This window comes from Mytilus californianus, unplaced genomic scaffold (genome assembly GCF_021869535.1).
Source record: "Mytilus californianus isolate M0D057914Y unplaced genomic scaffold, xbMytCali1.0.p SCAF_19, whole genome shotgun sequence".
In the NCBI taxonomy this organism is placed as follows: Eukaryota; Metazoa; Mollusca; class Bivalvia; order Mytilida; family Mytilidae; genus Mytilus; species Mytilus californianus.
The window spans coordinates 9,322,268-9,349,517 of record NW_026262667.1 but is presented as its reverse complement, the minus strand read 5'-3'; the positions used below and the strand labels follow the sequence as shown (position 1 = coordinate 9,349,517).

At 36.9% G+C, this 27,250-nt stretch overlaps 2 protein-coding genes across 3 annotated transcripts in view; both read right to left on the bottom strand.

Moving 5' to 3' along the window:
• Positions 1-27,250, bottom strand: part of LOC127727247 (40S ribosomal protein S21-like) — a 1,096,693-nt gene that overhangs the window by 900,836 nt on the left and 168,607 nt on the right. The gene's annotated exons all lie outside the window — the stretch shown is intronic.
• Positions 12,191-14,781, bottom strand: LOC127727238 (orexin receptor type 2-like). Its single transcript, XM_052234721.1, has 2 exons — positions 14,656-14,781; positions 12,191-13,769 (listed from the first exon to the last, which is right to left on the bottom strand). Exon 2 carries the CDS (start codon positions 13,759-13,761, stop codon positions 12,496-12,498), a length of 1,266 nt encoding a protein of 421 aa, XP_052090681.1. The 5' UTR covers positions 13,762-13,769; positions 14,656-14,781; the 3' UTR covers positions 12,191-12,495.

Genomic DNA, 27,250 nt, shown 5'->3' with positions numbered 1-27,250 from the left:
GCAATTTTAATAGAACCATATCTTAAAGAAACTCGTCACCCGAATAATTTTCCATGAATCGTTTAATTGAGCTAAACAATCATCGTAAGACCAGATTTTACGCATCTCGGGTTCACGGTCATTGAATATTTTCTTAACTGAAATGCATAAGATTAATATCGACATTATGTTTTAAAGAATGGGTGGAGATAATTTTTTTAACCATTGTTACGAAAATCATGTAAGCCGTAAAAATTTCGAATTTTAGATACGATATTCAAAATAGGGAGAAAAACTAAGTCTAGGATGATTTTCCGCCAGGAGAGTTTGTTATTCGTTTGTTTTATTACTATTTGATAATAACTTAGATATTTATTATTTGTTTTTGTATTGTGATTCACAAAATATTTGATATCGTAAATCAAAATGAATATCCAAATAAAACGAATTTTAAATAGAGTGTCGGGGTATATGTTCAAAGGTCGAGTAATCAAAGTCGAATTATTCCTTTCTCCTTTAGAGGTGTACTTAATTATAAACATCTAACCCAACTAGGTCTTAATTTTAACTTTTAAACCAACATACAATTAAATAAAGATTATCTCATCGTGCACTGGTATAAAAAAAATTAAAAATTGACTTATCCCCTCTTTACTCGAGTATTCATCATTCTAAATTAAAAGACAGATCGAAATTATAACTTCAACTTTCTGCAAAAAAACGGGATGGCCAAATTTGTTTGGTTTTTTTTCTCTCTCTCGTTTGAATTGCTTTACACTTTGACATGTCACGGCATTTCATAGATAGCTTTGCGGTATTTCTGAGTGTTGAAGGCTGAACGATAACCTCTTGTAACCAACATCTTGTTCATTTGGTCTCTGGCACTTCGTTTTTCATTGACAATCATACTACAAATTCTTATTTGTATATAGATACAAATATCTAATTAGATGGGGAAAATTATGTTTAAAAAACCTCTCGATTCATGCAAATTTTTCCTCGACCGATATCTTCAAGGTGCTTTGTTTTTTTAACTTGTTTTGCTAAGTGGACATGTTTGTCAACATACCACCAACCTTCATAGAGAAAGCAACTGTTGATTCTCTTCTAGACGACCCATTATTCGTTTGAGGCATACTTCATATCAAGGTTTATCATGGGGCATACTTCATATCAAGGTTTATCATGTAGAAAGACGTCAGCATGACCTTTTATGAATTCACGAATCGCTATGCAGATGATATCCTACCACTTTAAGTTCAGATTTCCTTATGATATAAATTAGACCAATAGTTGCTTAAATTCCGCTTCATTTGTTTGATAGTTGTTTCATTGGAAATCATATCATATCTCCCTATTTTATATAGTTATAATAAACTAATCATTAAAAAGAGAAAGAGATGTGGGGTATGCATACCAGGTTTCTTTGTAATATGGCCAACCTCTGACCGTCGTGTTTCTATATAAGTGAATATATAAACACAACCACTGACGGTGCTCAGGACTTTTAGTACATTTTACGTAGAACGTACATGTATGTAGTCCTTGATTAAATATATTTATGGGTCAAGGTAGCTTATGCAAACTCGTGATTGTGACCATATTGTGTCCTTTGTAAGAACAACTATGTCATTTCCTTCTTAAGGTCTTTAAATCTATTTTCATTTACTTTAAAGGATGTACTGACTATTATCTGTTATAGAGAAAACAGGATTTACTTAAAAGCTTGTCAGAAAAAAAAACGTTTGTTTACATTTTAAATTTGAACATTTACCAATAAAGTTTGTTTTGTAATCTTAGAACCTGTTTGGTCAATTAAGCTGTATGAGGATAATATTTTGTTTTATTGCAAGGTGAAAAATTAGAACGTATCATAAATAAAGTTGTTAGATAATTTACAAGTTCATATTTTGTTTCAAATCAACTTATATATCTTTATTACTCAAATACATTAGTACAGAGAAGGCATTACATCAAATGCAGAAATATAAATATACAATATATACACCAACAAAAAAAAATAATTTCAATATATTCAGGAGGACACACTCGCTTGTTTATAATTCTTATAAACTTACATAAATTTATGAGATCTGTCCTATTTGTAGAAGACATAATTTCAATAAATAGTATAATATTTGGCTTTTATTTAAATTTATTTCTTTCTTACAATTTATAATGTAATGGAAGTTATCCCCAATGTTTAGATTGCATAAATTACACTTTCTTTTTTTCTTTTTTATATTGAGCCATCTTCCAAGTTCGACTGGAAGTTTATGGTTACATATTCTAAATTTACATAACGTCAAAAAATATTTTTCGTCTAAAATATTAAAATATTCTTCAAAACAAAATAAATTCTTAAAAATATGGTAATTGAAGGCTTTCAAAAAATTTGAATTTTCAAATAATGCCATGTTATACTTTAACCATATATCATTTAAAAAGTACTGTGTGTTCCAGATATAATAAGAAAATCCACATTCATCGAATATACGTTTAACAAATCTTAACCAATCAAAATCAATGTTTTGGTACAATACAAGTCGTACAGTAGTTTCTTTATAATAAAAGAATATTTTGACTGCTTTCCCATAATTAATTTCGACCACTAGGATATCATCCTAAAGTTTACATCGAGCTAACCGTATATCATACAGTTTGGGAATGGTAGATTTCAGATTCAGGAGCAACTTACAAAATTTTAAATGAACCTTTTCAATAACAGTTACTGAATCCCCATATTTCTAAGCCATATAACAGAACAGGTTTGACCACCCTATCAAAAAGATCAAACTGACATGGAACAAAGTGTAAATTGTCTTGTAATCTTCCACATGAAAAACATAATATTTTGGTTTTGGATACATTAACTTTTAATTTCCAGTTTTTACATTATACATGAAAAATATCTTACTGTCTTTGAAGATCTTGTGGTGTTTCGGACAACAAAACAGCATCATCTGTATATAATAATAAGCAGATATTGATAAATACATCAAGCTCATGTTCTATTTCTTCTGTAACTGTAAAAAGGCCTTCAAAAAATCAAAATCATTGAAAAATACTACGAACAAAAAAGGGTACATGTTTTCCCTTGCCTTACCCCATTATTACACAGAAAATTATCAGACTTGCTGTTGTTAAAAATAATATTTGATCTTATATTTTTATATATATTCTGTATCACATTTAACATTTTCCCATTTATATTGTTCAACAATAACTTATACCAAAGCCCATCCCTCCAAATTTTGTCAAAAGTCTTTTCAAAGTCTACAAATGCACAGTAATGTTTGTTTCTTCTCTTCAGAAGCTCAAACAGAGAATTCAATATGAATAAATTATCCATAGTACTATACCTTGCACAGAATATTTGTTTAAACGCTCGGTTAAAACAGCCGTAAACAATTTACCCAGACAGCTAATAATCATTACTGACCGAAAAGGTTTAGGATTATTTCTTTCTCCTTTATTCTTAAATATTGGTATAACATAACCAATTAGCCAACTTACTGGTACAAATCTGGTTTCAAATATCAAATTGAATAAATTTTTCATAAATAATGATATTAAGCTGGTTTGAAGTTGCTTTTATGTATTCATTTATAACAGCATCTTCGCCAACAGTCTTATCATTTTTTTTTTTATACATTTCAAACTACGAAGTATTTTCTAGTCACACAGTGTTAAGGGATATTTAATAGTATAAAAAGTGATGATACAGTCAACATACATAAATATGAGAAATGAATATATTTCTCTAATTCTTAGCCGATTTATCCTTTTCCTGACCTGTTGATTATTTTTATTTCTCTAATTCTTCGTCAATTTATCCCTTTCTGCACCCATTGTATAAAAAAAATTTAATCAACGTGTGATTCGTTTGATCTCAGTTCTCCATTGGTTAAAATCCGATTATGACGTCAAATTTTCTTGCTTTCCTCTGAATTTCCTATTGTGACGGCATGAAAAAAGGCGACCATGCCTGATGACGTCACATAGAAAGAACACATCTTTTTGCAGATCATTCAAAAAGAAGGAATAAGTTTTCCTGCATATTGTTTGAAAATCATTAGAGAAACAGATTCCACCACCAAATCTCGTGTAATACGATATTTATCCACTCTCGACAGTTAAATTTTAAACATTTAAAACACTCGGCGAGCCTCGCGTTTTAATTTTGAAAATTTAACTGTCTCGAGTGGATAAATATCGTATCACACTCGATGCAATGGTAGAATCTATATTTAATCAACGTGTGGTTCGATTGATCTCAGTTCTTCATTGGTCAAAATTCGATTATGACGTTAAATTTTCTTGCTTATTGTGACGTCATGAAAAAAAGGCATCCATGCCTGGTGACGTCACATAGAAAGAACACATCTTTTTGAAGATCATTCGGAAAGAAGTATTAAAAATTGTCTGTATATCGCCTATAAATCATTAGAGAAACAGATTTCACCACCAGATCTCGTGCAATACGATATTTATCCACTCTCGACAGTTGAATTTTTAAATATTTAAAACGCTCGGCTAGCCTCGCGTTTTACATTTGAAAAATTAACTGTCTCGAGTGAATACCGTATCACACTTGATGCAGTGGTAGAATCTATATAGAGGACGATGTATATTAAATATATAAATTTGTAGATAAATATTTGACACTTTAATGAAATAAATTATTATAACAAAAAAAAGTTACAAATTAATCGGATGAATAAAAGGAGGTGTGGGTTATACGTCCATGCTACAATCCAACATAATCCAGAGGGCAACATACAACAATAGATAGTTGTCTTTATAATACGCCATACAACATACAACAATAGATAGTTGTCTTTATAATATGCCATACTAGATACAACAATAGGTAGTTGTCTTTATAATATGCCATACTAGATACAACAATGGATAGTTGTCTTTATAATATGCCATACTAGATACAACAATAGGTAGTTGTCTTTATAATATGCCATACTAGCTACAACAATAGGTAGTTGTCTTTATAATACGTCATACAACATACAACAATAGATAGTTGTCTTTAGTATATGCCATACAACATACAACAATAGATAGTTGTCTTTATAATACGCCATACAACATACAACAATAGATAGTTGTCTTTATAATACGCCATACTAGATACAACAATAGGTAGTTGTCTTTATAATACGCCATACAACATACAACAATAGATAGTTGTCTTTATAATACGCCATACTAGATACAACAATAGGTAGTTGTCTTCATGATACGTCATACAACATACAACAATAGATAGTTGTCTTTATAATACGCCATACTAGATACAACAATAGGTAGTTGTCTTCATAATACGCCATACAACATACAACAATAGGTAGTTGTCTTTATAATATGCCATACTAGATACAACAATAGGTAGTTGTCTTTATAATACGCCATACAACATACAACAATAGATAGTTGTCTTTATTATATGCCAAGCTCTTAATCCTTCCGAATCTAAAGTAGATTTTGAGTATTTATCAAAAAATGTATTAGAAGGACATTCTTAAGGAAATTAAAAATTCTGCTGGAAACAAAGATATTTTCTTTCTGATTATTAATAAATGAATATATATCATTTTTGAGAGAGACATACTTCGATGCAAATATTTTACAAAAAACATATGAAATTTGTATTTTTTAATCAAAATGCCTAAAACAGCAACATGTAGCGCTGAATTACATTTTAATTTTATTGAAATCTGTAAGATTAATATAGATTCTACCACTGCATCGATTGTGATACGATATTTCTCCACTCGTAACGGTTAAATTTAAAACGCGAGTCTTGCCGAGCGTTTTGATTATATAAATCTAACTGTCGAGATTGATGAAATATCGTGTTGCTCGAGATTTGGTGCTGGAATCTGTTTTCTAGTGATTTTTAGACCATATGCAGACAAACTTAATCTTTCTTTTCAAATGATCTGCCAAAACAAATGTTTTCTTTCTATTAACGTCACCAGGCATGATCGTAGTTGAATTTTAACCAATGAAGAACTGAGATCAAACGAATCATGTTGATGAAATAAAAATAATCAATTTATTTTAAAAATCAACCGGTCGGGAAAAAGATAAATCGGCTAAGAATTAGAGAAATTTTGATCTGTAATCTGAAAAATAATTGAAATATATGATAAAGACCCGTTAATAGTCAAACTCCATGAAATATATGATAAAGACTCTTTAATAGTCAAACTCCATGAAATATATGATAAAGACCCTTTAATAGTCAAACTCCATGAAATATATGATAAAGACCCTTTAATAGTCAAACTCCATAAAATATATGATAGAGACCCTTTAATAGTCAAACTCAATGAAATATATGATATAGACCCTTTAATAGTCAAACTCCATGAAATATATGATAAAGACCCTTTAATAGTCAAACTCCATAAAATATATGATAGAGACCCTTTAATAGTCAAACTCAATGAAATATATGATAAAGACCCTTTAATAGTCAAACTCCATGAAATATATGATAAAGACCCTTTAATAGTCAAACTCAATGAAATGTATGATAAAGACCCTTTAATAGTCAAACTCCATGAAATATATGATGAAGACCCTTTAATAGTCAAACTCCATGAAATATATGATAAAGACCCTTTAATAGTCAAACTCCATAAAATATATGATAGAGACCCTTTAATAGTCAAACTCAATGAAATATATGATAAAGACCCTTTAATAGTCAAACTCCATGAAATATATGATAAAGACCCTTTAATAGTCAAACTCAATGAAATGTATGATAAAGACCCTTTAATAGTCAAACTCCATGAAATATATGATAAAGACCCTTTAATAGTCAAACTCCATGAAATATATGATAGAGACTCTTTAATAGTCAAACTCCATGAAATATATGATAAAGACCCTTTAATAGTCAAACTCCATGATTTTACAACTTTTAGATTTTAACCAACCTCCTTTTATTTTAAAATAACTAATTTAAAATCTTAATTTCCGCTAACGACATTCACAAAAAAACCTTGATGTCACTGAAACCACAGCACGTCATTGTGTATCGTATGATTAATGCAATTATTCACAGTCTAAATAACAAGTCATAAAATAAGCGATGAATGAAAAGAATTAAATATCATATTCTAGTTTTATTTGTTTAACAAAGACATTGCACAGAACTTTAGTACTATTTGGGAATGTTAATTACCAATCTTTTACCACTTGTTTACAATTATATACATGCATGTAGTTTCCTGAAATATGTATCCTACTAATGATATAATTATATTGTATACATGTAAAAAGTTGATTTTTGTTGAGAGGAAAAAGGTGTGTTAACAGTATTTCCTTGCGATTCGGAAAAATAACCATTTATTACATGTTTTATCCAATGAGAGACTATTCTTCTAAATGATTTATATAGAGGAATAAGTTGAGCCATCATGCTACAACATTCAAAACTCCACTAAATGTGCAAATAAAACAATTGAACGCAGACTTTAAATTCATCAAACTAATTTTGTCGGCAATGTCCTATTTTGTTGACACAGCCTACCTGATTTTTAAGTCACAATTCCACTTTGTCAAAATTATCTCCCCATTATACAACATAGCATTTTCAATCTCGAAAATGGAAGCCATTGTTAGTAAAATGACGTGTTGTCAATTTTAAAGCATTTTCGGTACTGTGAATTTTTAATGTTATATTATCAGCATATATCCTTTTTGTTTTATAAAAATAGCAAAATCTGAATCGAAATGGTTTATCAATATTTTTGGTTTATACGTTTACTTGACAAAACTACTTACTCGAACACGCCTGAACGTGAAATGTTCTTCCTGAAATTCTCTTTGCAATAAGATTATCGCGCATTTTTATGATTTTTTTTTTCAAAATAAAACTATTTCCGGGGGCACAGTTTTGAATTATTGCTTTTGACCAAGTTTACCAATTACTTTATGTACATGTTTCAATACAGTGGATGCACTTGATATCCTTTTTTATATTACAAAGCTTTTCGAATTCGTTTTCCAAATTTTCAGAAAGAATTTTGAAATGTTTTCAATTACCAACAACAGTTTAACAAATGAAGATTCGTATATATATTTAAAGAATACTTCGTTGTATATTCATTAATCTTTTTTAACTTTGTTTATTGTCAAAGACTTGTCCGTGGGAATCCTAATTATTGTTTTGGTTTGGAGAATGCGCGTTGTCTATTGTATATATCTGAAGTCTGGGGTAACAAACTGAAAGAGTAATTGCACACACTATCACTGGCTATCGGTATGACGGATGCAATAGTATCTGGTTACCTGTTGCTTTTCAAATCAATCGTTTTAAGCTATGGTGTATAACAGATACAGCAGGATTTGTGTTCCGATTGGTTTCGGCTATGGCGTATAACAGATACAGCAGGATTTGTATTCCCCGATTGGTTTCGTTTATGGCGTATAACATATACAGCAGGATTTGTGTTCACGATTTGTTTCGGCTATGGCGTATAACAGATACAGCAGGATTTGTATCCTCCGATAGGTTTCGTTTATGGCCTATAACAGATACAGCAGGATTTGTGTTCACGGTTGGTTTCGGCTATGGCGTATAACAGATACAGCAGGATTTGTATTCTCCGATTGGTTTTGGCTATGGCGTATAACAGATACAGCATGATTTGTGTTCCCGATTGGTTTCGGCTATGGCGTTTAACAGATACAGAAGTATTTGTGTGTCAGATTGGTTTCGGCTATGGCGTATAACAGATACAGCATGATTTGTGTTCCAGATTGGTTTCGGCTATGCCGTATAACAGATACAGCATGATTTGTGTTCCAGATTGGTTTCGGCTATGGCGTGTAACAGATACAACAGGATTTGTTTTCCCGATTGGTTTAGCTATGGCGTATAACAGATGTTTGTCTGATTGCCATTGTAGTCCAATGGACTTGTAATCGTTTGCACCTGTCCTAAGTCAGGAATCTGATGTTCAGTAGTTGTCGTTTGTTGATGTGGTTCATAAGTGTTTCTCGTTTCTCGTTTTTTATATAGATTAGACCGTTGGTTTTCCCGTTTGAATGGTTTTACACTTGTCTAGTAATTTTTTGGGGCCCTTTATAGCTTACTGTTCGGTGTGAGCCAAGGCTCCGTGTTGAAGACCGTACTGTGACCTATAATGGTTTACTTTTATAAATTTTGACTTGGATGGAGAGTTGTCTCATTGGCACTCATACCACATCTTCTTATATCTACAACATAGTTTGGACTATGTTACCTGGATTGCCATTGTAGTCCAATGGACTTGTTATCGTGTACAATATAGTTTGGACTATGTTACCTGTTGCTATCTTCCGTACCGATTTACAAAACAATTTACGTTTCCCATGAATGTAATGTGGAGTTTATTTTGTATACATTTGTGGATAACTTAATTTATTCCACTTTTTTAATTTCATGTAGTCCCTTGAAAATGAGATTGATTTTCATTGACCTATTGTGTTATCTAAGTCTATGTTTCTGATCGCATTTTTTTTCTCTTTGCTTTATTTTATATCTTGATATATAAATGAAGAGATTCACAATAGAAGTTTTAACATCATTTGACAATTTTAAAAACAGCTGTTTTACTTCATTAATTTAGATACATTTCAACATATAATGTCTATTTAGTGAAAATCGAGGGCAAAATATTTAGAGTCCAAAACTAATACATGTATAAAGAGCTGATAAAACCAAAAAGGACAAACAGTAATGCAGCCAGAACTGAAGTATAAACTTTGAAAAGTAACAAATCGTTGTTGCTCACATTTAGCATATCGGTTTTTTAGATTGGTTCTGATCTAATGATTTTAGCTCAAATTACGCATAACGGATTTTTAGATTGATTCTGATGACAAGATTTTGACTCATATTTAGCACATCGGATATTGAAATTGATTCTTATTGTTATAATTTTAGCTCTGATTTAGCACATCTGATATTTAGATTGATTCTGATGTTGAGATGTTATCTCAGATTTAGCACATCGGAATTTTAGATTGGTTTTGATGTTGTGATTTGAGCTCAGATTTAGCACATCTGCTATTTAGAATGGTTCTAATGTTTAGATTTGAGCTCTGATATAGCACAACTGATATTTAGATTGGTTCTGATGTTTAGATTTTAGCTCAGATTTAGCACATCTGCTATTTAGAATGGTTCTGATGTTAAGATTTTAGCTCAGATTTAGTAGATCGGATTTTTGGATTGGTTCTAATGTTTAGATTTAAGCTCTGGATATTAAATTGGTTCTGATGTTGAGATTTTTGCTCTGATTTAGCACATCTGTTTTTTAGATTGGTTTTGATGTTAAGATTTTAGCTCAGATTTAGCACATCGGTTTTTTTAGATTGGTTCTGATGGTAAGATTTTAACTCAGATTAAGTACATCGGATTTTTAGATTGGTTCTGATGATAAGATTATAGCTCAGATTTAGCACATTTGATGTTTAGACTGGGTCTGATGTTTTGAGATCTGTTTCGATTTATTATATTTATTTTGATGTTTAGATTTTATTATGTTTCAGTTTTGCCATTAGTGAAGAGGTTTAAAATGTTTAAGGTGATGTCCGAGTACATATCAGCAGGTGTTGTCAACTTAACCGTCCATGTACATAAATTCAAAACATCTCAGAAATCTGTGTGTATGTCAGAGGGTCTGGATGGGGTTTACAGAATAGAGAATAATGGGCCAAAAAAATTAAATAATAGCGAAAAATGGGCAAATAGAATAAAGAATAGAGAATAATTGGATGCTAAAATATAAAGATTAACTGCAAAAATTAAAGAACTGGGTAAAAATATACTGATTACAGAAAAGAACAATGTCCAGAATACAGTTATCAAGTAATTACAGAATAGCCATATTTTTTAAAGATAAAGAATAATGAGTAAAAAAATTAAAGAATACAGAAACGAAGGCCCCTCAATCCATACCCTCATGTCACGGATACATCATGGTTTCAGTCATTCGTTCTATCTTGTTTTTAAACGATTAACGTTACCGATGAGCTCCATATTACAATCATGTAGGATTAATTCGAATGTACGACACAGAATAAATATTTCCTTCTTTTTTTCGATTTGATAAATAAATCATGTAAAGCGTAATCTAAAGTATGGCTCCATCTTAGTCCTAAGACATTCCAGAGCTATTACATTTGTTATTTTATTATTTTCTTGATAGAAAGTTGCTACTTACAAGGAAGCTATTGAACCAGGCTTCCTAATGGTTATGTTTAAGTCATCCATCTGAAAGTTTAAAAACATGAAAACAACATTTTATAAATTTCATTCGTCAGAAGTGCTTTTCTGGATTTACCTTCATGAGAAACATTCAAAGCCGAATATTTTTAAGAACCGAAACAGTTGAAGAGCTATATGACAAAAAAAAGAACCAATTACCTGGTGTCATCATGATTTTCTTGACCGTTTTCGAAAATCTGTGTCAAGGTGATTACGGATATGTCCAAATGTCGTAGCCACAATCCCGTCCTCATTTCAAAGATTGTGACATATCAGAATGCGACCTCGGGCTATCATCAAATGTTTATTTGCAATTAGCAACACAACGGCTGCTACTAGTGGAACAATATCTGCTTATCTTTCCGGAGCATTTGATGTCAAATTTGGAAAGGGGGCAAACACAGGAAAGATTTCAAATTGAATAAACCTTACTAAAGTAGTTAGTAAAAAACGCTCCCAACAGGTATGTCATATACTTAGAAAAATACTCCTTATTCGGCGTTAGTAAAAGCAAATGGCGGATATAGATCGGATGAGACAGCTATCCGATTTCACATAAAGAAAACCAATAGAGAAATCTAGAAGACAATAGACCACAGCTAATACAATGTGTCAATCAAATAAGAGGTGCACCATAATTGGAAAGCACAAGATAGACAACAAGCTTTTTAAAAAGAACTTGTAGTTTAATTTACTTCACTGTTTGAATAACAAAATACAATTAAGCAAACGTCTACTTATTTTCATATTGAAGTTTCTCAGGAAAATACGTCTTACGACAAGAGTAAGCCTAGTACTAGTATTTGTCATTTACAAATACATGTACATTAGTAATATATTTCAATGGAGATTAAAACCATAGTATTTATACAAAAACTAAACCCCAAAAAAGCTCAATTATATACTAAAAACTAACAAAAATATATTTTAAAACATTTATTTAAAACTAAATGTGTACTTTCTCTATGGAAAAATATGTTTTTTAAAGATATGCTCAAATAATAATACATATACTTTATATTGAATATGATTGCGACATTTAAAAATGTTTTAAGATAGATACCATATATACATTTATTACAGTTTATGGTAAAACAAGTTAGATTAAGATACAAATGTGAGGCTTAAGACTTCACTGAATATATCGTAATGGTATATAAAGATATGATAAAGTCCGAGATCTTCCGAAGAACAACCTTTATAATTTGATGCCAACGCATTTTTCTTTAATATGTATATGATCTAGAATAATCATGTGACGAAATGTCATCTTTATTCTTCATTACATTTTTACAACAGAGAGCTATGGAGATAAATACTTTTGAGCACTGCCTTCTAAATCTTGAATTCAAAAAGCTGTAAATAATCGGATTTATCGCATTGTTGATAAAATAGAATCTGGAAAATAATTTCACAATCATTTCCTCGATTGGGGATAAATCCTCATAAAAATTAGTCACCACACTCCTTGTGATCATTATGATTAGCCCTGGTAAGTATGTAACAACAAACGCTACCGTGACGGTGAAAAATATAATAGTTGTCCTACTGAGTTTGATTGTTTTCGGTTGCGATATTATTTTCGGCGGAGAACTCGGAGGAGAATTGTCAATATCAGAAGAAATAGCATCTTTTAACTTTTTGGGTGATTTTGGTGACTTTGGCGTCTTGTCCTTACTTTCACTACTGATACTTCTTGCGAAAATAGTATTTTTACTGCGTGCAAGTTTAACAGCATTTTTTATTCTCGTTGATCCATAAACCGTTCCTACCCCGCAGTCACGACGCTGCCGTATTTCAATCCAAATTTTAATGTAAAATCCTGCCAACAATGAAAAAGTTATAACGAATACCACGGTAAGCATATTATAATAAACTTTCGGAAATGCAGTTCCTCGGTACTTTTCGTCTATTGAACAGTCATAACCAAACGTACCGTTTATTGGGGTTGATTGTTTTGTTATCCCAAACAAAAACAATGCAGGCGACGCAAGAATAAATGCAGCTACACAAGCAACCCAACACATCGTTTTAATCTTTGAAGTCATCAAAACCCGTAATGGTCTGCAAATTTTGAAGTATCTGTCAAAAGCAATTTCGATAAGAATTATCGCTGATCCATAAATGATGGCGGCCTCTGTATACTTTACTATTTTGCATCCAATTTTATCATCGAAAGTATAGGAATTAATAAGGTCGTAAACACCGGCAGGCATTGAAATAAGACATCCAAGTAAATCAAAGATGGCCATAGCACTGATGAAAAAGTTAGCCGATCTTCGCTTAAATCCCCAGTTATACACATATATCACCATTATGTTTCCAAACGTACCGATGATCATGATAAAAGCGACGAAAATGATAACTGGTATATAAAGAAATGCCTTCTCGCTATTAAGACATTGTAAACATTTCTGTGTATGTTCCGAAAAGGATCCATTATCCCAAGTAACGTTAAAGGTACAGCAGTTTAATACCTTGATTGTATGCATGTTGACGTCTGAAAAATAAAGGATTTTGAATGTCAAACTCTTTATATTTGACGCAAATCGTGACAACGTAATATAAAATCAATTACCTAAATTGGTGTCATTTATAAAGAATGATATAAAATATTGTAATAATTCACTAATGGACGTATGATTTTCAGATGAAATGAATATCAAACGGGTTGAGAGCTTGTTTAAATCATTGGTAAAATTAAATAGATTGGTTATGATATAAGAAAATGACACTTGATTAATTGGTACATCCGAATACCTTCTCTTGCTTTACCTTCAGCAGGTTCTCTTTAACCCACCAATATGAAAGTCACGGATGGAAACTGACAACAAATAATTATAATAGTTGATTTGCATTTCAATAAAAAGTAAAAAGTATGCAGTGTTTCTTGTTGGTATGCTGTTATGAAAGCCGCGTATAGAGAACATCAGCTGTGTTAAAGATTATTTGCGATATGACCGTAGATCTCGCGTATTCCTAGGTATTCTGATTATGTGCAGAAATTTTGAAAAAATTATTTTGAAAAATTGAGAATCGTAAGACGTATTGTGTTCGATTATTGAAGAACAAGTTAGAAAAGGTGATAAGAAAGTTTCATACCATTTTTTTTAATGATTGTTATGTAGTATTTAAAATTTGTAATATTTTGTGCACAGTGTGGGTTGGTAACTTCATTAAACAGTTGCTAAATAATTACATCATTTTGGGGCGGAAAGCTGTCTCATTGGTGATTATACTACACCTTCTTATTTTATATTGTTTTGCGTATCTTATATTGAACAGTAGTTACAAAAGAGATTACAAGCGAAACTGTAAATAATTATCAAACCAGTTGGTACTTTTAAGTAAGATATAAGAGTTAGAGTAAAACTTGTCAAACATACCTTACAGAGTACCACACACTACTCCAGGATCTTTATTATTGTAGTATTTTTTCAAACATTAATACTATAATATTAATGATTACAGTCATCTTAAGCTACTTAATGTAAACAAGTATTTCCTTTCCGGTTTAAGGATACATGGGATACATGTAGATCTGACCACAAAAGTATATACATAATTAATATACATATACTTATACTTATACGCTAAGAAGTCATTGGTGTCAAATTGGTTAAATGCGGTCTCTGATTTTGACCTAGAATTTGGGAATGTTAAGTAGTTCCCACTGTGGGTAGTATGTGTATGTTCATGCCTCACTGTATCAAGATTAGCTTTATGTACCTATTGCCATTATTTCATACATGGGAATAAATGTTATATTTTGTATTAAAAGGAAAACTCTGTCACGAGACTGAGTGTATGTGAACTGAAATGCTTAAGACATTAATACAAAAACAATTGACAGAATTTGCTTTAAAAACAAAAGCTTGCAGTCTATATATATACTTTATTTACTTAAATCACAGAGCTCTCTACTTTAATCTAAAAGTTTTTATCTTAGTATTTATCGACCTATCACAACATCAGAATCTCAAAACATATTCATTCCAAAGAATAAAACAATTTTCCTATGACATACAATGGAGATCACTGTGAGCAATAGTCAAACACTGTGATGCATTATTGAAACGCGACTCTTTTCACTGTAACAACCTAAAATTTCATTAGTTAACATTAGCCTACAAAATCACTGTTCACTAATATAATGCATACAAAAATTATAATTATACATTTTTTTCTGAGATAAAAGTAGCTGCGATTTTTCGCCTTTGTATTGTTTAAATAATCGAATATTGAATGCCTTAGGTTTGAAAATACGATTGCGATTTCATATGGCTATACGCATATTTTTCCCCCAAAATAGAATTGAGAATGGAATCGGGGAATGTGTCAAAGAGACAACAACCCGACCAAAGAGCAGAAAACAGTCCAAGGCAACCAATAAGTCTTCAACGCAGTGAGAAAATCCCGCACCTGGAGGCAGGCTTCGGCTGGCCCTTAAACAATAATGTATACTAGTTTAGCGAAATGGACGCCACACTAAACTCCGAAACATATAAATGAATCAAAATTAAAAAAACACAAGGCTAACAAAGACTAAAAAGAAGTCTGGGTCCGATGTATGAATAGGTAACAGAAGAAACTAAGCAAAATGACCATGATCAACATAAATTAACAAAGGACTACTAGCAGTTACTGACATGCCATCTCAAGACCTCAATTAAACTGATCGAAAGATTATGTCGTCATCATATGAAAATCAAGCATAATCCCTCCCGTTAGGGTTTTAGTATCATACCATCATAAATTATACGAGAAAAACATAACCCGTATCATGCCAACAACTGGTTTTAGAATAAATGTGTTTATTTCCGATGCTAAGACCCAATGAGTGAATTAACATTAATTTTAAAAACCGCCATCTTTAATGACTTGACAACAGTATCGTAACTATATCCCGTCTGAATAAGTTTGTTTAAGGTTTGGTTAGCTTTTTAAGTTAATAACGACATTTTTGCGATTTGTATAAGAATGTTACCAGAATGTTTTAGGTGTGTAAGTACTGATGATAACGTTTGCTGTGTTATGATATCGTTAGATTTCAGCTGCGAATCAGAGCAGACAAAATGTATATTTGATAAGCTTAGGAGGACAACCAAGCAATAGAGAAGACTGAAATACAAAATTAGATAAAGTAATTGGAAATCTATAAGTTTTACATATAACGCAATTGATATTTTGTAAATAAGATACCTTTCTCAAATTTACCTGTTGTGACATTTTAACTCCTTTTAGTTTTCTACCTTTACATGATAATTTTCAGTAGAATTATCTTACTCAAATCCAGTTCGATTTTTTGTACAATTTTAGCAGTTAATGCAAAGAATAGATTTTGAGTCTTTGTTAGGACTTTCGATCATATCAGTTTTGGGTTTTAGTTCTTGACTTAGTCATTTTTATCCCGGCTCTTTACATGCATATTCAAATACTTTAGCATCGAGGTCGGATTTGTGTTTTGCAATCTGGTGAAAATCATTTTTTTTTCACCCTGCCCCATAAGATGTGTTTGTCGCGGCGGGTAAGATCTAAAACATCCCACTATTGCAAAACTTACCTACTACGTGACTTCTTATTAAACAAGCACTACCTGATTGAGAGACCCTTCCCTAACAATCACCTGGAAGGATGACACAACAATATAAAGATGAACATGCACTACCTGACGGAGAGACCCCACACTGCCAATCACCTGGAAGGATGACACAACAATATAAAGATGAACAGGCACTACCTCACTGAAAGACCCCACACTGCCAACCACCTGGAAAGATGACACAGCAATATAAAGATGAACAGGCACTACCTGACTGAGAGACCCCACACTGCCAATCACCTGAAAAGATGACACAACAATATAAAGATGAACAGGCATTACCTGACTGAGAGACCTCACACTGCCAATCACCTGGAAGCATGACACAACAATATAAAGATGAACAAGCACTACCTGACTGATGGACCCCACACTGCCAATCACCTGGAAGGATGACACAACAATATAAAGATGAACAGGCACTACCTGAATGAGAGACCCCACACTGCCAATCACCTGGAAGGATGACAAAACAATATAAAGATGAACAGGCACTACCTGACTGAGAGACCCCACACTGTCAATCACCTGGAAGGATGACACAAAAATATAAAGATGAACAAGCACTACCTGACTGAGAGACCTCACACTGCCAATCACCTGGAAGGATGACACAACAATATAAAGATGAACAAGCACTATCTGACTGAGAGACTCCACACTGCCAATCACCTGGAAGGATGACACAACAATATAAAGATGAACAAGCACTACCTTACTGAGGGACCCCACACTGCCAATCACCTGGAAGGATGACACAACAATATAAAGATGAACAAGCACTACCTGACTGAGAGACCCCACACTGCCATCCACCTGGAAGGATGACACAACAATATAAAGATGAACAAGCACTACCTGACTGAGAGACCCCACACTGCCAATTACATGGAAGGATGACACAACAATATAAAGATGAACAAGCACTACCTGACTGAGAGACCCCACACTGCCAATCACCTGGAAGGATGACACAACAATATAAAGATGAACAAGCACTACCTGACTGTGAGACCCCACCCAGCCAATCACCTGGAAGGATGACACAACAATATAAAGATGAACAAGCACAAGTTGACTGAGAGACCCCACACCGCCAATCACCTGAAAGGATGACACAACAATAAAAAGATGAACAGGCATTACCTGACTGAGAGACCCCACACTGCCAATCACCTGGAAGCATGACACAACAATATAAAGATGAACAAGCACTACCTGACTGATGGACCCCACACTGCCAATCACCTAGAAGGATGACACAACAATATAAAGATGAACAGGCACTACCTCAATGAGAAACCCCACACTGCCAATCACATGGAAGGATGACACAACAATATAAAGATGAACAAGCACTACCTGACTGAGAGACCTCACACTGCCAATCACCTGGAAGGATGACACAACAATATAAAGATGAACAAGCACTATCTGACTGAGAGACTCCACACTGCCAATCACCTGGAAGGATGACACAACAATATAAAGATGAACAAGCACTACCTTACTGAGGGACCCCACACTGCCAATCACCTGGAAGGATGACACAACAATATAAAGATGAATAAGCACTACCTGACTGAGAGACTCTACACTGCCATCCACCTGGAAGGATGACACAACAATAAAAAGATGAACAAGCACTACCTGACTGAGAGACCCCACACTGCCAATCACCTGGAAGGATGACACAACAATATAAAGATGAACAAGCACTACCTGACTGAGAGACCCCACACTGCCAATCGCCTGGAAGGATGACACAACAATATATCAATGAACAAGCACTACCTGACTCTAAGACCCCACCCAGCCAATCACCTGGAAGGATGACACAACAATATAAAGATGAACAAGCACTAGTTGACTGAGAGACCCCACACTGCCAATCACCTGGAAGGATGACACAACAATAAAAAGATGAACAAGCACTACCTGACTGAGAGACCCACACTGCCAATCACCTGGAAGGATGACACGACAATATAAAGATGAACAAGCACTACCTGACTGAGAGACCTTACACTGTCAATCACCTGGAAGGATGGCACAACAATATAAAGATGAACAGGCACTACCTGACTGAGAGACCCCACACTGCCAATCACCTGGAAGGATGACACAACAATATAAAGATGAACAAGCACTACCTGAATGAGAGACCCCACACTGCCAATCACCTGGAAGGATGACACAACAATATAAAGATGAACAAGCACTACCTGACTGAGAGACCCCACACTGGCAATCACCTGGAAGGATGACACAACAATATAAAGATAAACAAGCACTACCTGACTGAGAGACCTCACACTGCCAATCACCTGGAAGGATGACACAACAATATAAAGATGAACAAGCACTAGTTGACTCAGAGACCCCACACTGCCAATCACCTGGAAGGATGACACAACAATAAAAAGATGAACAAGCACTACCTGACTGAGAGACCCACACTGCCAATCACCTGGAAGGATGACACGACAATATAAAGATGAACAAGCACTACCTGACTGAGAGACCCCACACTGTCAATCACCTGGAAGGATGACACAACAATATAAAGATGAACAGGCACTACCTGACTGAGAGACCCCACACTGCCAATCACCTGGAAGGATGACACAACAATATAAAGATGAACAAGCACTACCTGACTGAGAGACCCCACACTGCCAATCACCTGGAAGGATGACACAACAATATAAAGATGAACAAGCATTACCTGACTGAGAGACCCCAACCTGCCAATCACCTGGAAGGATGACACAACAATATAAAGATGAACAAGCACTAGCTGTCTGAGATACCCCACACTGCCAATCACCTGGAAGGATGACACAACAATAAAAAGATGAACAAGCACTACCTGACTGAGAGACCCACACTGCCAATCACCTGGAAGGATGACACGAAAATATAAAGATGAACAAGCACTACCTGACTGAGAGACCCCACACTGTCAATCACCTCGAAGGATGACACAACAATATAAAGATGAACAGGCACTACCTGACTGAGAGACCCCACACTGCCAACCACCTGGAAGGATGGCTGAGGGACCCCACACTGCCTATCACCTGGATGGATGACACAACAATATAAAGATGAGCAAGCACTACCTGACTGAGAGACCCCACACTTCCAATCACCTGGAAGGATGACACAACAATATAGAGATGAACAAGCACTACCTGACTGAGAGACCCCACACTGCCTATCACCTGGAAGGATGACACAACAATATAAAGATGAACAACCACTACCTGACTGAGGGACCCCACACTGCCAATCACCTGGAAGGATGACACAACAATATAAAGATGAACAAGCACTACCTGAATGAGAGACCCCACACTGCCAATCACCTGGAAGGATGACACAACAATATAAAGATCACCAGGCACTACCTGACTGAGAGACCCCACACTGCCAATCACCTGGAAGGATGACACAACAATATAAAGAAAAACAAACACTACCAGACTGAGAGACCCTACACTGCCAATCACCTGGAAGTATGACACAACAATATAAAGATGAACAAGCATTACCTGACTGAGAGACCCCAACCTGCCAATCACCTGGAAGGATGACACAACAATATAAAGATGAACAAGCACTAGCTGTCTGAGAGACCCCACACTGCCAATCACCTGGAAGGATGACACAACAATAAAAAGATGAACAAGCACTACCTGACTGAGAGACCCACACTGCCAATCACCTGGAAGGATGACACGAAAATATAAAGATGAACAAGCACTACCTGACTGAGAGACCCCACACTGTCAATCACCTCGAAGGATGACACAACAATATAAAGATGAACAGGCACTACCTGACTGAGAGACCCCACACTGCCAACCACCTGGAAGGATGGCTGAGGGACCCCACACTGCCTATCACCTGGATGGATGACACAACAATATAAAGATCAGCAAGCACTACCTGACTGAGAGACCCCACACTTCCAATCACCTGGAAGGATGACACAACAATATAAAGATGAACAAGCACTACCTGACTGAGAGACCCCACACTGCCTATCACCTGGAAGGATGACACAACAATATAAAGATGAACAACCACTACCTGACTGAGGGACCCCACACTGCCAATCACCTGGAAGGATGACACAACAATATAAAGATGAACAAGCACTACCTGAATGAGAGACCCCACACTGCCAATCACCTGGAAGGATGACACAACAATATAAAGATGACCAGGCACTACCTGACTGAGAGACCCCACACTGCCAATCACCTGGAAGGATGACACAACAATATAAAGAAAAACAAACACTACCAGACTGAGAGACCCCACACTGCCAATCACCTGGAAGGATGACACAACAATATAAAGATGAACAAGCACTACTTGACTGAGAGACCCCAAACTGCCAATCACCTGGAAGGATGACACAACAATATAAAGATGAACAAGCATTACCTGACTGAGAGACCCCAACCTGCCAATCACCTGGAAGGATGACACAACAATATAAAGATGAACAGGCACTACCTGACTGAGAGACCCAACACGGCCAATCACCTGGAAGGATGACACAACAATATAAAGATGAACAAGCACTACCTGACTGAGAGACCCCACACTGCCAATCACCTGGAAGGATGACACAACAATATAAAGATGAACAAGCATTACCTGACTGAGAGACCCCAACCTGCCAATCACCTGGAAGGATGACACAACAATATAAAGATGAACAAGCACTAGCTGACTGAGAGACCCCACACTGCCAATCACCTGGAAGGATGACACAACAATAAAAAGATGAACAAGCACTACCTGACTGAGAGACCCACACTGCCAATCACCTGGAAGGATGACACGAAAATATAAAGATGAACAAGCACTACCTGACTGAGAGACCCCACACTGTCAATCACCTCGAAGGATGACACAACAATATAAAAATGAACAGGCACTACCTGACTGAGAGACCCCACACTGCCAACCACCTGGAAGGATGGCTGAGGGACCCCACACTGCCAATCACCTGGAAGGATGACACAACAATATAAAGATGAACAGGCACTACCTGACTGAGAGACCCCACACTGTCAATCACCTGGAAGGATGACACAACAATATAAAGATGAACAACCACTACCTGACTGAGGGACCCCACACTGCCAATCACCTGGAAGGATGACACAACAATATAAAGATGAACAAGCACTACCTGAATGAGAGACCCCACACTGCCAATCACCTGGAAGGATGACACAACAATTTAAAGATGAACAAGGACTACCTGACTGAGATACCCCACACTGTCAACCACCTGGAAGGATGACACAAAAATATAAAGATGAACAGGCACTACCTGACTGAGAGACCCCACACTGCCAATCACCTGGAAGCATGACACAACAATATAAAGATGAACAAGCACTACCTTACTGAGGGACCCCACATTGCCAATCACCTGGAAGGATGACACAACAATATAAAGATGAACAAGCACTACCTGACTGAGAGACCCCACACTGCCATCCACCTGGAAGGATGACACAACAATATAAAGATGAACAAGCACTACCTGACTGAGAGACCCCACACTGCCAATTACCTGGAAGGATGACACAACAATATAAAGATGAACAAGCACTACCTGACTGAGAGACCCCACACTGCCAATCACCTGGAAGGATGACACAACAATATAAAGATGAACAAGCACTACCTGACTGTGAGACCCCACCCAGCCAATCACCTGGAAGGATGACACAACAATATAAAGATGAACAAGCACAAGTTGACTGAGAGACCCCACACCGCCAATCACCTGAAAGGATGACACAACAATAAAAAGATGAACAGGCATTACCTGACTGAGAGACCCCACACTGCCAATCACCTGAAAGCATGACACAACAATATAAAGATGAACAAGCACTACCTGACTGATGGACCCCACACTGCCAATCACCTAGAAGGATGACACAACAATATAAAGATGAACAGGCACTACCTCAATGAGAAACCCCACACTGCCAATCACATGGAAGGATGACACAACAATATAAAGATGAACAAGCACTACCTGACTGAGAGACCTCACACTGCCAATCACCTGGAAGGATGACACAACAATATAAAGATGAACAAGCACTATCTGACTGAGAGACTCCACACTGCCAATCACCTAGAAGGATGACACAACAATATAAAGATGAACAAGCACTACCTTACTGAGGGACCCCACACTGCCAATCACCTGGAAGGATGACACAACAATATAAAGATGAATAAGCACTACCTGACTGAGAGACTCTACACTGCCATCCACCAGGAAGAATGACACAACAATAAAAAGATGAACAAGCACTACCTGACTGAGAGACCCCACACTGCCAATCACCTGGAAGGATGACACAACAATATAAAGATGAACAAGCACTACCTGACTGAGAGACCCCACACTGCCAATCGCCTGGAAGGATGACACAACAATATATCAATGAACAAGCACTACCTGACTCTAAGACCCCACCCAGCCAATCACCTGGAAGGATGACACAACAATATAAAGATGAACAAGCACTAGTTGACTGAGAGACCCCACACTGCCAATCACCTGGAAGGATGACACAACAATAAAAAGATGAACAAGCACTACCTGACTGAGAGACCCACACTGCCAATCACCTGGAAGGATGACACGACAATATAAAGATGAACAAGCACTAACTGACTGAGAGACCCTACACTGTCAATCACCTGGAAGGATGACACAACAATATAAAGATGAACAGGCACTACCTGACTGAGAGACCCCACACTGCCAATCACCTGGAAGGATGACACAACAATATAAAGATGAACAAGCACTACCTGACTGAGAGACCCCACACTGCCAATCACCTGGAAGGATGACACAACAATATAAAGATGAACAAGCACTACCTGACTGAGAGACCCCACACTGTCAATCACCTGGAAGGATGACACAACAATATAAAGATAAACAAGCACTACCTGACTGAGAGACCCAACACGGCCAATCTCCTGGAAGGATGACACAACAATATAAAGATGAACAAGCACTATCTGACTGAGAGACTCCACACTGCCAATCACCTGGAAGGATGACACAACAATATAAAGATGAACAAGCACTACCTTACTGAGGGACCCCACACTGCCAATCACCTGGAAGGATGACACAACAATATAAAGATGAACAAGCACTACCTGACTGAGAGACTCCACACTGCCATCCACCTGGAAGGATGACACAACAATATAAAGATTAACAAGCACTACCTGACTGAGAGACCCCACACTGCCAATCACCTGGAAGGATGACACAACAATATAAAGATGAACAAGCACTACCTGACTGAGAGACCCCACACTGCCAATCACCTGGAAGGATGACACAACAATATAAAGATGAACAAGCACTACCTGACTGTGAGACCCCAACCAGCCAATCACCTGGAAGGATGACACAACAATATAAAGATGAACAAGCACTAGTTGACTCAGAGACCCCACACTGCCAATCACCTGGAAGGATGACACAACAATAAAAAGATGAACAAGCACTACCTGACTGAGAGACACCACACGACCAATCACCTGGAAGGATGACACAACAATATAAAGATGAACAGGGACTACCTGACTGAGAGACCCCACATGCCAACCACCTGGAAGGATGACACAGCAATATAAAGATGAACAAGCACTACCTGACTGAGAGACCCCACACTGTCCATCACCTGGAAGGATGACACGACAATATAAAGATGAACAAGCACTACCTGAATGAGAGACCCCACACTGCCAATCACCTGGAAGGATGACACAACAATATAAAGATGAACAGGCACTTCCTGACTGAGAGACCCCACACTGCCAACCACCTGGAAGGATGACTGAGGGACCCCACACTGTCTATCACCTGAACGGATGACACAACAATATAAAGATGAACAAGCACTACCTGACTGAGAGACCCCACACTGCTAACCACCTGGAAGGATGACACAACAATATAAAGATGAACAGGCACTACCTGACTGACAGACCCCGCACTGCCAATCACCTGGAAGGATGACACAGCAATATAAAGATGAACAAGCACTACCTGACTGAGAGACCCCACACTGCCAATCACCTGGAATGATGACACAACAATATAAAGATGAACAGGCACTACCTGACTGAGAGACCCCACACTGCCAATCACCTGGAAGGATGACACTGCAATATAAAGATGAACAAGCACTACCTAACTGAGAGACCCCACACTGCCAATCACCTGGAAAGATGACACAACAATATAAAGATGAACAGGCACTACCTGACTGAGAGACCCCACACTGCCAACCACCTTGAAGGATGACACAGCAATATAAAGATGAACAAGCAATACCTGAATGAGAGACCCCACACTGTCAATCTCCTGGAAGGATGACACGACAATATAAAGATGAACAAGCACTACCTGACTGAGAGACCCCACACTGTCAATCACCTGAAAGGATGACACGGCAATATAAGGATGAACAGGCACTACCTGACTGACAGACCCCACACTGCCAATCACCTGGAAGGATGACACGACAATATAAAGATGAACAAGCACTACCTGAATGAGAGACCCCACACTGCCAATCACCAGGAAGGATGACACAACAATATAAAGATGAACAGGCACTACCTGACTGAGAGACCCCACACTGCCAACCACCTGGAAGGATGACACAACAATATAAGGATGAACAAGCACTACCTGACTGAGAGACACCACACAGCCAATCACCTGGAAGGATGACACAACCATATAAAGATGAACAAGCACTACCTGACTGAGAGACCCAGCACTGCCAACCACCTGGAAGGATGACACGACAATATAAAGATGAACAAGCACTACCTGACTGAGAGACCCCACACTGTCCATCACCTGGAAGGATGACACGACAATATAAAGATGAACAAGCACTACCTGAATGAGAGACCCCACACTGCCAATCACCTGGAAGGATGACACAACAATATAAAGATGAACAGGCACTACCTGACTGAGAGACCCCACACTGCCAACCACCTGGAAGGATGACTGAGGGACCCCACACTGTCTATCACCTGAACGGATGACACAACAATATAAAGATGAACAAGCACTACCTGACTGAGAGACCCCACACTGCTAACCACCTGGAAGGATGACACAACAATATAAAGATGAACAGGCACTACCTGACTGACAGACCCCGCACTGCCAATCACCTGGAAGGATGACACAGCAATATAAAGATGAACAAGCACTACCTGACTGAGAGACCCCACACTGCCAATCACCTGGAATGATGACACAACAATATAAAGATGAACAGGCACTACCTGACTGAGAGACCCCACACTGCCAATCACCTGGAAGGATGACACTGCAATATAAAGATGAACAAGCACTACCTAACTGAGAGACCCCACACTGCCAATCACCTGGAAAGATGACACAACAATATAAAGATGAACAGGCACTACCTGACTGAGAGACCCCACACTGCCAACCACCTTGAAGGATGACACAGCAATATAAAGATGAACAAGCAATACCTGAATGAGAGACCCCACACTGTCAATCTCCTGGAAGGATGACACGACAATATAAAGATGAACAAGCACTACCTGACTGAGAGACCCCACACTGTCAATCACCTGAAAGGATGACACGACAATATAAAGATGAACAAGCACTACCTGAATGAGAGACCCCACACTGCCAATCACCAGGAAGGATGACACAACAATATAAAGATGAACAGGCACTACCTGACTGAGAGACCCCACACTGCCAACCACCTGGAAGGATGACACAACAATATAAGGATGAACAAGCACTACCTGACTGAGAGACACCACACAGCCAATCACCTGGAAGGATGACACAACCATATAAAGATGAACAAGCACTACCTGACTGAGAGACCCCACACTGCCAACCACCTGGAAGGATGACACGACAATATAAAGATGAACAAGCACTACCTGACTGAGAGACCCCACACTGCCAATCACCTGGAAGGATAACACAACAATATAAAGATGAACAGGCACTACCTGACTGAGAAACCCCACACTGCCAACCACCTGGAAGGATGACACAGCAATATAAAGATGAACAAGCACTACCTGACTGAGAGACCCCACACTGTCAATCGCCTGGAAGGATGACACGACAATATAAAGATGAACAAGCACTACCTGAATGAGAGACCCCACACTGCCAATCACCTGGAAGGATGACACAACAATATAAAGATGAACAGACACCTGACTGAGAGACCCCACACTGCCAACCACCTGGAAGGATGACTGAGGGACCC

Coding starts and splice junctions, on each gene's coding strand:
- LOC127727238 (XM_052234721.1), bottom strand. CDS start 13,761: ATGCATACAATCAAGGTATTAAACTGCTGTACCTTTAACGTTACTTGG.